General features: G+C 38.0%; 1 protein-coding gene across 1 annotated transcript in view; it reads right to left on the bottom strand.

Moving 5' to 3' along the window:
- Nucleotides 1-2,242: 2,242 nt before the first annotated feature.
- LOC127527644 (zinc finger protein OZF-like) overlaps nt 2,243-12,757 on the bottom strand; it is a 25,000-nt gene continuing 14,485 nt past the window's right edge. The window contains exons 2-3 of the mRNA XM_051926931.1: nt 9,443-9,801; nt 2,243-4,284 (exon numbers count right to left, since the gene is read on the bottom strand). Of these exons, the coding sequence (XP_051782891.1) occupies nt 3,416-4,284; nt 9,443-9,764 (1,191 nt within the window). The 5' untranslated portion in view covers nt 9,765-9,801 and the 3' untranslated portion in view covers nt 2,243-3,415. The remainder of the gene's footprint in view (nt 4,285-9,442; nt 9,802-12,757) is intronic.

Genomic DNA, 12,757 nt, shown 5'->3' with positions numbered 1-12,757 from the left:
GTACTGCATGAGGGCCCATGAACAAACTAAAAGAAGTTCAGGGCTGACTGTATAGATGAGAGCAAAACTGGCATAAACACCAGGAACGACTCTCTATGGGGGTTTTGGAACTTTCTGATGCCAGTTCCAGCTATCAACGGTCAGTGCTGGGGTCTGCTCTTTTTAATTCATAGAAATGATCTGGATAAAAATTAAATGAACAAACAGGTTAACTTGCAGGTGACAAATAGATTGACAGATATGGAGACAAGGAAATTGAATCACTACAGATGGACATGGACAGAATTATGACATTTGGAGCACAGACAAGAATAAAGGTTACATTTTGCAAATAGGGAGGGAACTATTGGATATAGTTTATATATTGAAGATTCTGACACTTGTCAGTATACCTTATAGGAAGAACTAAGGCATCATAGTTGACTCATATCAGCCCACATCCAGACCTCTTACCTAAGCAATTAAAAAGGGCAAGAAGATATATCAAGTTATTGAGATATAATATATGGGTTGGGGACAGTGGCACTGACCAAAAACAGGAGACAGAGCTGGAGGTGGCAGAGTTAAAGATGCTAAGATTTGCATTGGGTGGGACGAGGGTGGACAGGATTAGAAATGAGGACCTTAGAGGGTCAGCTCAAATTGGATGGTTGGGAGACAAAGTCAGAGAGGCGAGATTGCATTGGTTTGGACATGTGGAGAGGAGAGATGCCGAGTATACTGGGAGAAGGATGTTAAGGATAGAGCTGCCAGGTAAGAAGAAAAGAGGAAGGCCTAATAGAAGGTTTATGGATTTGGTGAGAGAGGACATGCAGGTGATGAGGGTGACAGAGCAAGATGCAGAGGACAGGAAGATATGGAAAAAGATGATCCGCTCTGGCAACCAGAAGAAGAAGAAGAAGCAGAAGAAGAAGAAGAAGTTTTCACATACAAATTAAAGTTGCATAACATACTTGCAAGGTCTCAACTGAACTACTGTGTGTAGTAGGAAATACTGAAGGAATGGGGTCTCAATTTAACAGATGTTAAGGCTATACAGAACATAAATGTGTAAATAAAGACAATTTTTAGTGTAGATGAAACGGTTCATTTTAAAACAAGTTCTTTACTTAGAACAAAGGGCAACAGATGCCCACTGCCTAAGAGTACATTTCTCACGGATATTTAAGATTACTTCACTCTGAAAACTATGGATGCTGGTCATAATTTACAAACAATGTGGTATATATTAGTGCGTTGGGGATCTTCAACAATTGAAATTATGATACTTTGAAAAATTACGTGAACTGGGATTGATGAGTAATGAATGACTGAATTGCCAGTTCCCATCAAAACTGTGTTTACTTCAGATGTAGACTTTGTATTTAAAATGTGTTGTTGGTCTTTCAGGCATAAATGAATAATAATAATAATAATAATAATTAATTACATTTATATAGCGCTTTTCTCAGTACTCAAAGCGCTATCCACACAGGGAGGAACCGGGAAGCGAACCCACAATCTTCCACAGTCTCCTTACTGCAAAGCAGCAGCACTACCACTGCGCCACCTGTGAGGAATATTTAAAATATACAGTCACTCTCAACAAAAATATAAAATCTGAATTAACGTGACATGACTTGGAGAACATTAAAAAAGTGGGGCATACAATCATATTAGATGTTGCATGAGATACAACACAAATATTAAATACATTTTTTTTGTATAACATTCTGGTAGATTTACATTTTGAAATTCCATATCAGAGGTCTAAACTTGTGTTAAATGACTGACATGGTAGCTCCTAACTGTGAACATATTATTGAATCTTGCATGATAGATTCAAGTTAAGTTTATTGTCATTTATACACAGCACAATGACAGTCTCACTTGTGTGTCTCCCTAGAACAGTTGACAATAAAATGATACCAGAAAAAGACATACACCCATGTACAAAAAGAGAAAATCCCTGGTCTACTTGGGGTAGCATATTTCCTACTATATCTGTGGTCTTGTTAGTTGTCTTTTCTTTTCTGTTGATCCAATTTTTAAAATTCTCACTTATGCTGTCCAGGAAGTTGAACTGACTACGTGTACATACAAGGAGGGAGAGAGTGTGGTTTGCATTTACTTTTGCAAAATGTTTAAGCTTTATAACTGGAGGCTGTTTTGTTTTAAATGTATTTATTAGTTTGTTGCATTGCTAAATACTTTCTATAAATGTCAGTTCATTAGGGTGGATCGGGTAAGCTTAAAGTCCAAAGATTGCTGATCCCTATGTGTAATCAGTTTCAGTCAAGACCACAACTCTTTCAGATATCAGGATGCAAAGTTTTGGACAGCACTGATATTTGTATATTATTGGACATGTATGCAGAATTATTTATTTTTTTTGTTTTGTGGTGGTATTCTCTTTTGTAACTTCATTTCTTTTTGAGATTTAACAAGTTTCTGCAGATGGATTTTCCTAATATTTATATTTCTTGCCACTCCACTTTACTCACCATCCAGTGCTGTTGTCTCTTGTGGCCTTTGGACATGTTGACGTAAACAATAATTTTGTCATTGCTTTTAATTTAATGTTCTTCCATCTCTGCCATTTTATACAACTCCAAAACTTCTTTGTCTATTGTGTGTATATCATAATTACAAAATTGGTTGCTTCGGAGGACATTCCATTTCTGCATGATCATCATTTACGGAATATTTCTGTCATATTTGGGTGTTTATTTTTAAATATACCCTGCCTTCTCTTATTTCATTTAGTTTGGCTGCTGGTGCTTTCATGTCAGAATATATATACCCCATCACCTTCTCATTATATCTGGGTGTTGAATTTCTTCAGCATTATTTTATATTTTACTTTTCTTTACTGGCGTTTTATTTGTCGTGCCTTATCTGATTTCTTTCTTTAATCATTCCAATTAGAGATCTGAGGTTTGCATCAATTATCTTACTTAATTTGGATGTAGGGATTACTTTTCAAGAATTCCTGTTTTCTGCAAGTCATCTTGGCATACCCTTTAGTTGGAAATTCTGGATTTACTGCACAAAAGTAGTAGTACATGATCTTCTCTTTATGACGACTACACAGTTCTGTCTTTTTCATTTATTGCTCAAGTTGGACTTTTATGGTCTTGTTCCTATGTTGTGGGGTCAGCAACACTGTCGATCTGGAGTGACACCACATCAGAGGTCTTATTCTCTGAGGACTTTGCTCAATCACTGTCACCATCACTTTATTGAACGCCAAGGTAGAATTTTTGGCATCTTTTCATCCTGGGAGATGTTCGGTCAGAATGAATACTTTTTTAAAAATCATACTATAAGAGTAGTGATGAGGTTTCCAACAACTGAAACTACTTATCAAGACTTGAGAAGGTAGGAGGTTTACATTTCCCTCCTTCCTCCATTTCTTTCTTCTTCATAAATCGACTTACTCCTTCAGAGCTCCCTCCTTCTCTACTGTATGAACTGCAGTGTGTCGCCTAAGGCTGCTCATATGCACAAATTGTTTGCCACATTTAGAACAGAAATATGGCTTTTCTCCCGTGTGAATTCTTTTATGACTCTGAAGATTACTCATCGTCAAAAATTTTTTGCCACATTCAGAACAACTATATGGCTTCTCTCCCATGTGAATGTTTTTGTGGTTCTTAAAACTGCTCACTTGCGAAAACGTTTTGCCACATTGAGAACAGAAATATGGCTTCTCTCCTGTATGAATTCTAATGTGCCTCTGAAGACTACTCCTGTCATAGAATTGTTTGCCACATTCAGAGCAGCTATGTGTCTTCTCTCCCGTATGAATTTTTCTGTGGCTTCGAAGTCCGCTTTTATGGGAGAACTGTTTGCCACATTCAGAACAGCAAAATGGCTTCTCTCCTTTATGAATTGTAGTATGTTTCTGAAGAGTACTCCTGTCTAAGAATCGTTTGCCACATTCCACACAGCAAAATGGCTTCTCTCCTGTGTGAATTCTTTTGTGGTTCTGAAGCGTACTCAAGTAACAGAATTGTTTGCCACACTGAGGACAGGAATATGGCTTCTCTCCTGTGTGAATTCTTTTGTGTTTCTGAAGACTGCTCCTGTAACAGAATTGTTTGCCGCATTCTGAACAGAAATATGGCTTCTCTCCTGTGTGAATTCTTCTGTGCCTCAGAAGACTGCTCCTGTGCAAAAACTCTTGGCCACACTCAGAACAGCAATATGGCTTCTCTCCAGTGTGAATTTTCATGTGCCTCCAAAGGTTACTCCTGTGACAGAATTGTTTGCCACATTCAGAACAGCAGTGCAGTTTGTCTCCTGTATTAAGTTGAAAAGTAAAAATCGAAGGTTAATTTTAATCCATTTCCCTATTACCAAATTTAATTCACAACATTAAATAAAAATAAGCCGAAATTATGAGCAAACTCTTTTACAATCATAAGCATTCAGAAAATAGCTTGTGGAAGACACACCTTGTTAACTTGGCCTTCTGTATTACAACTGCTCACCACATTAGCAAAATAATTGTAGCCAAGAAGTTGAAATAGTAAACCAAACAGATCATATGCCCAATTGATCAAAAGACCCAATTGACAAGGTCATTGGTTACATTTTGTTAACTGTATTACAGAACCTCCTCGTCAATGTCATCATACCCTTAATATATTATTTAAAATGATGTTGTTCTTTTTTTAATTTAATTAATAGATTAAGAAAATAATAATCTTCAGTTATGATGATACTGAACAAAGGTTATCAATCCAGGCCAAGTATGTGAAATTAACTCTTAATAATTAAATTACACCATGATATTTTTCCTCAATTAGAATAAAGCCACTTAATTCCAAAGGACTTATATAAATTACCAAAGAAAAACAAAAAAATATGAAAGGTCATACATTAAGACACTGGCCTCCAAGAGCTGTAATGGTTTGGGAGAAAGATTAGGAGATTAGTGAGATGTTGGATCAGTGCACTTTCTTGTGTCTACGTTGGAGTGAGACTAGCACTGGTCAGCATTATGACACACCAATTCAATTTAAGCTCTCCATTATATTGTTAATATAGTCATGATTTATTTATGCTAATTATATTAAAATCTGCTGTGTTTAATGTATATTTGATCTATTTTGTGTTTTTGGTGCAAGTTAATTATCTCCACCATAGTTTTATAAGCCGATAAAAGTCAAGCACTGAAAGCCTAGACCACCTCCGAGATGTGGTGTCTCCATTGAAGGGGTTGATGTGGAGTGGGTCAAGACCTATAAATACCTTGAAGTGCAGTTGGAAGGCAGGCTGGACTGGTCAGAGAACACAAAGGTTCTACTCAGGAAGGGGCAAAGCTGGCTCTGTTTTCTGAGGAGGCTGGGCTCCTTTAACATATGTAAGAAACTCCTGCAGATATTCTATCAGCCAGTAGTTGTGACTACTCTCCTGTGGGGTAACTCCAGAGTAGGAGAGAGATGATCCTTGATTAAAAATTTTGAAAAAGAAAAAAAAAGAACCTTGAGTTGATGCTCGGACTACACACATTAGAGAAGTGATGTTTCATATTCCAATAACCATTTTTATTTAAAAGGTCTAATATGCCTGGATTAGTCCCACTCCTGCCACTGCACCAAATTCTTTTCCTTCACCCTACATTGTGGCTACTGTGTCTTTTCTAGACAATGCCTGACTGGTTTATGTTGGCTATCAGGGAATACAAGACTACAAATAGAGTGCTTATTGAGCTGGAGAGTGTAGAGGGAGAAGTGCTTCTTGGATTAAATAGGCTGAAATCTAATAAACTAGGGGGCTCTGCCCCCTGCTCGCTTCGCTCGCCAACCCCTGGTGTTGGGTAACCCGAAATAGATTTGAAAGAGATTATTTATCTCCGTCAGTTGTGGTCTTTCATTTTGAACCCGTGCCTGCTTTGCTTCCGCAGTTTCAGATGCGCGTTGTAGGCGCCTGCGTTCATTGATCTTATCCAGGTGGGCTCGTGTTTGTATCGTTGAGCTGCATTGTGTTTGAATTTGGTGTAAAGCGTTCAGCGGTTTGTACAATCCCAAGCAGCACATTATTCCTAACTTCACTCCGCAGTAGTGCCACTCACAATATGGCGGTGACGCCTGCGCCTTCACTCCACAGTAGTGCCACTCATAATATGGCGGTGACGCCTGCGCCTTTCGTACTATGTTTGTGGACCTGTGGGGCCTCCGTAGACTCTCATGTTTGACTCTGGGGTGCAGCGCAGAATCCTCTTTTTTTGTGTGGTTGTGTCGTTAGTGGTAGCTATGGGCGCGTTGTTGCTTCATTTCTCATTCACATTAGTTGAGCTCTTTCGTTCTTGGGCCGTGACTCCTTCGTTCGCGGTGGATACGACCTCGCTTGCGGTTTATGAGACGCAAGCCTGCGCAGTACGTCTCATGGTCCCATCGCCGTGTCCCTGCGTCCATAACCGATGTATTCTCGGTTAGTAATATGGATCACCAGGACGAGATAATATTTATCCTTGATCCTTAAGTAAGTTAGTTGGTACATCTACAAATCCTTGGCAAATATTTTTTGAACATTTCTGCACACAGGGGTAATTCATTTAGCTTGGAGGTTAGCAAATATTATCCCATGATATAAAAAGAGTAATCAGGCTGATCCAAGTTACTATAGACCAGTAAGCTTAATGTGCATTTCAAGTAATGTGAAGTATGGAAACAATTGAGCAGATCATATCTAGAATGGGATATCAGCAAATACTCAACATAGGTTCAGATGAAGAAGGCCACTTTTCAATAATATGCTGGAATTTTACATGACAACCACCTTTTTTCTACCCTCTCAAACATACACAGTATTTAATGTTTAGAAAATGTTCGGGATTAAAACACTTAAGCGACTTGTACATAGATAATTGTTCATAGGATGCAAAGACATTAAGTTTCAAATTTAACTTCTCATCCACACAAATTTTCCACTACTTTCAAATTAGTACATTTGCTAAACAGAACCTGCACAGTTTTCCTCACCTCCCACCTATTTCTATTCCAGAAGTCTTAAAGACTTACATAGCATCTCTGCAATACATACAAACATTTTAAAGTCCCTTCCTTTCAAAGATTCAGGGTATGGTGGGGAAAAGACAATTCACTTAACATTTCAGAAAAGGAGTTGGGGGAAGCCAAGCTTGGAATATATATGTGTAAAGCACTCAACCATTCAACTTAAAATCTTTTATTGAGCGCATTTCTCATTTAAAATTGTCCAAATGTATCCAGGGCAAGATTCAACCTGTGAACATTGCGATCAAGGTCCGGCCTCACTAGGCCTCATGTTTTGGGCCTGCACCATTCTGGACAAAAATCTTTAAATGCCTTTCAGACAGCCTTGGAGTCACAATCCCTCCTAACCTATTAACAGCTGTGTTTGGTGGGCTCCCAGATGGGCTTAAAGATGAGAAGGACAAACAAACTATGATTGCCTTTACTTCACTATTGGCACGTAGACTTATCTTGCTCAACTGGAAAAATCCCAGCCCAGCTCTTTTAATTAAGTGGGTAACTGATGTTCTATATCAGGGGAGGGCAACGTCGATCCTGAAGAGCCGCAGTGGCTACTGGTTTTCATTTCAACCCAATTCTTTAATTAGAAAACAATCCTTGCCAATCTCAGACCTTATTTAATTTTATGACTTGTTAATCTGTGTATTGTAAAGGCTCTTATATCGTAGATTTTATCCTTTCCAAGGGTATCATCCAAATGATTTGAAGTCTAAAACGGATAATTTTCAGTCTTTCACATTTTTCTATGAAGTGTTTTATTAAATCAAACAGTGCATGATGAACACACACAGATGTAATTGGAAAAAAGCTAGCTGGAGAACTGCTGGATGCTTTGTCATTTACATCTTATTGCTAATAAGGAGCCATTAAAACAGCGAATGCAGCTGTTTAAGAATAAAATAAGCAATTAAGGGTGGGGAACCTTAACAAGCGAGACCACTAAAATGAAGCATCAAAATGTCACTTAAGCAATAAGTACTTCATCAGCAATAATTGACTTCTCATTAAGAAACTGGGCTGGAACAAAAACCTGCAGCCACTGCGGCTTTCCAGGACTGACATTGCCCACCCCTGTTCTATACTATTTGAAATTGGAAAAAATCTAATTCTGTCTTTATTATTTATTTCTATTTCTGTATTTATTTATTTAAGGAGCATCTGTAAAAGGCCAAAATCCACTCTGGGGACAAATTAAGTTCTATCTATCTTTTGCAAGTTTGCATTATTTATTTTTTTGTATAAGATGTATTAATTATTATTCATATCATAATTTTAATTGTTTTTTCATTGCTTGTAAATATTTCTTTGACATCTTGTAAAGCACTTTGAATTATATCCTTTCTATAAAAAGGTGATGTAAAAATAAATGTTGTTGAAGTCCTGATTTGCAAAATGTTCAACTTGTCCTTTGAATATCCACATTTCCAAGCTCACAGAGTGCAGCTTCCCTTTTCCCTTTGCTCATGAGTTCACTTGAAAATGAAATGTTAAAGAATAAGATCAACAAAACTGAGCCCAACTTTTTTTAAAAAGACCCCAACACCACCATTTAGGCCTAAACCACACAAACTGATGAACTCTGCAGTTCTTTTAACATAATGCACTTCATGGAGTACACGCTCACAATGTTAATAGACACATTTACAACTATAATGCATTACCAGTAAATTACTGAAATGCTGACAGAGAGACCAATCAATCTCACTCCACCACAGGGGGAAATTTGGCTTTTTACAGGAGCTCTTTAAATAAATAAGTAATAAATTAGTAGATAAATAAGCTAATGATTAAATAGACATACACATACACTTTTGTCTGAACACACACCAGAATGACTATAAAAGAAGAAAATTAAAAAGACAGAAAAGTTATGACATGGCTGTCACAGTCCCAGGAAGGCATTACGCAAATGTATAGCTGTTGATATAAAGTCGCGTTTTTTGACACACTTCTGCTAAATAATTCATTGTCTGACAGTATGCAACACTTATATACAAATCTACAGTATATAAACATACAAAAGTAACTCCATTGGCTAACAAAAACTGGTCATGGCAATGCCTCTTATGTTGGTAATAAAGATAATGGCCAGGAGGCAATTGAGGAGAGAAAAACAACATTCATGAAGAAAATAAAACTCTGGATGACCCCCAACGCTGTGCAGTCTACTATATCACAAAAACATGATGGAAAGTCTAAAAAGAGATTAATCATTTCAAAATTAAACCCTGGACACCCAAAATCTCTGGTGTTACTTTAATAAATAGAAATTAACTCTTGTGCTTCCCAAAACCAGTTCAAATCACACATTTTTTTTTTATAAAAGTGCCCCCAACCTTTCGCCATTAAATATTAAACCTCACTACATTTCCAGGTTTTACATACAAAGCTGATGTCTCTGATCCAAAAACAAAAACATATTTTTAGGTTAAACTTACTTTCTTCTGGCTGATTTGGAAGTGATGGTTGATCTTCGTGAGTTCCAACAGGTGAAATTTCCTCCGTACTCTTTGGGCCAGACTGCAGTGACTCAGACCTCACTTTGCAGTCAGTGTGTTCCATAATTTTATATTTATGCTCAACAACGCTGACAGATGTCTCCTCTGCCTCTTCTTTAATGCCCACAGTCACCAGTTCATAATCCTCATCCTTAATGCTGAGGTGGACAGACTCCCATTTACAGTCCTCTTCCTTAATACTCACAGTCTTTATCTCCATGGTATTAATTTTACTCTCACATGGCTCCTCTTTCACATCCATCTTGGCAACACAGTAAATGGCAGTTGCTTCTTCCCTGCTGTTAAAAGAACAGGATTGAATTCCATCAAAACTTCACTATTCAGATCTAAAAACATTTCAATTTCTCTTTATAGTAGCTTCTCAACAACGTTTGATGTCAAATCGGGTAGTTTAAAGAAATAACACTATATAATGTTGACAGTAATCCATAACTCTTCATCACAAATTATCAGGTGTTAAACAAACATGGGAAGTGAGAAGTGAGAGGCCAACAGGCTTGAATACGCCCATCTCATACAGTTTGTCACCAGTATTCTACTACTTCACTTACATACATTGTGACTAAAAGTAAAAGTGCTGTATGGCAGGCAACTGGATTTGATTCATGTATTAGTTAAACTACAGATGAGCCGATTTAATTTCTATGACAACTTGGTGGAAACAAAGTAGGAGCATGAGACAGGTGTCACACACGTGCGAGTAGGAGGATGTTGTATGGACCAAGCGAAGGTAATTCCATGCCAGGCCAGGGGGTGGCGGGGTGCGCTAAACCTTCTCCTGTTATCTCTACACACCAGCCGCGAGGAAACCTATCTGACTCAACACTGAAGGCGTCACTTCCGGCGCCCTGAATGACATTACTCCCGGTTCCGGCACCTAGGATGACATCACTTCTGGTTCCGGCACCTAGGATGACATCACTTCTGGTTCCGGCACCTAGGATTATGTCACTTTTGGTTCTGGCACCTAGACTAATGTTAGAAGAAGCTCACTTCTGGTTTCCCTACGTCACTTCCAGTTTAGTCACTTAAAACCGCCATCTATTCAAACCTTCGGCAGTTCATGTCTGGACTCCAACCAAGACACTGGTCTCAAAAATCAACCCATTGCAGCCAGGGATAATATACGGGTGGCTGTCCCAAACCTTTTTAAGTGTGTTGATTTTGACCTTTTTACACAGGTTATTTATATTTTTCAAGGTAACAAGCAGTCAAATGTTATTTTAGATGGCATCAACAGATGTCATGATAAGGTGCTTTACAGAGTAAAGATTACGATACAAGGTGAAGGAGAACTGTTCAGTACAATAAAAATCAAAAGAGAAATTGTGCAATAATGTAACAAAGACAAACATGAAGAGGAGATGGAATTCAAAATTACAGATATCAGCTATAAGAAATGAAAGGTGTTTAACGCATCAAACAATTAGAAGTCATTCTGAATAATTTAAGGGTTAGTATTCAGATAAGCCACTTTATTACTTGCAGGGATGCTCACCTGTTATGTGAGGGTCTGCTGCTACTGCGCTGTTTTCCTGTAATGAGGCCTGAGATTATTAGATACTAGTAATGGGATATGTGATTCAATAAACTGAAGGCTGACTGTATTGAATTGAACTTTATGAAGCATAACTGATCAACATAAATATCAGTATTATTAAATTAAAAAGAGAACCTCAGCTAGAACCTGGCCTGGGATTGCTGTTTGCCAGCAAATGTCTGGTGGGCATAACTCTGTTGACCTCAGTCCAAAAAAGCCGCGAGGAGCTGTCATATACACTTACCTGTCACAAGGCAGACAGTGATGCTCAGAAGGACAGATGCAATGGCAGTCAGGCAAGAGTGGGATGGACCCTACTATATTAGCCCTTGGAAATAGAAATTGGCCTTTGGGACGTGGAACTTAACCTTTTTGGCAGATAAGGAGCTGGAGCTCAAGTAGGAGGTTCAAAAATATCTGCTATACTGTATATACAGCAGCTGTTGCACATTTGAATTTCAATTTTGCCTTCCAAGGAGATTTTTTTTAAATTCATTTGAATTCTGTTTGAATAGTGATATTTAATACAAAGTCCATAATGTAAAACTCCCCGGTGCTCTTTTAATGGACACCAACCCTGCCATCACTTCTGCAACAGAGCACCAAGGACAGAGTGGAGGAAAAAAATAAAAAAAATTATAAAAATGTCAGCAATGCATTTTATTTTCTGTACAATCTCCTAACCTTGAACCAGCCTCTCTAGTCCTGAAGCTATACTGGGTAGATCTGATGAAGATTAGCGGAACATTTCTAGGTTTTATAAATAAATTTTAAGGTATTCAACACTGTACAGTCTCAATGTAGGATGTGAAAAGGATCTTTCAATTAGAATTTCAGGTAGGGAATAAAACTTGGCTGTTCAGAAAATAAATGTCTTTATCTGTCCGAAGCATGCTGAAATTTGTACATGAAGCACACATACAGTTGTGCTCATAAGTTTTACATACCCTGGCAGAATTTGTGAAATATTGGACATTGTTTGCAAAATATAATTAATCATGCAGAAAACTTTCCTTTTAATTAGGGAGTGTGTTAAGGCAAAACAATTTATTAACTCATAATGATAACTTAAATCCCCCAAAAGGGCCTGATCAAAAGTTTACATACCCTAGAATGTTGGGGCTGATAATATAAATACACATGTTCAAATTAAGGGTAATTAAAGGAGAGTGTCCATATCTGTAACTGCTTTGGATGTAACCAGTGTCTGTGTATAAACAGTCGATTTAAATTCATGCTGAGCTGCATTGACTTTGCTGGATACTGAGCCATGGGGAAAGCAAAACAACTGTCAAAGGACCTGCAAGGAAAGGTTGTTGAATTGTATAAATCAGAAAAAGGATATAAAATGATATCCAGAAATCTGAAAATGCCTGTTAGTGGTGTTCAAATTCTGCGGTGGGTTGGCACCCTGCCTGGGATTGGTTCCTGCCTTGTGCCCTGTGTTGGCTGGGATTGGCTCCAGCAGACCCCCGTGACCCTGTGTTCAGATTCAGCGGGTTGGCAAATGGATGGATGGATGGGTGTTCAAATTCTGACAAAAAAGTGGAAAGTTAGGAGTTCTGTTGTTACCAAGCCACAGTCAGGTAGATCAACCAAGATTTCAGCCACAACTGCCAAGATCATTTGTCAAGCTGCCAAGAGAAACCTACAAGCTGTTCAAGTCACTGATTCTGCCAAGGTATGTAAATTAT

This window comes from Erpetoichthys calabaricus, chromosome 1 (genome assembly GCF_900747795.2).
Source record: "Erpetoichthys calabaricus chromosome 1, fErpCal1.3, whole genome shotgun sequence".
In the NCBI taxonomy this organism is placed as follows: Eukaryota; Metazoa; Chordata; class Cladistia; order Polypteriformes; family Polypteridae; genus Erpetoichthys; species Erpetoichthys calabaricus.
The sequence above is the reverse complement of the archived record's forward strand: the minus strand, read 5'-3'. Positions and strand labels throughout refer to the sequence as shown.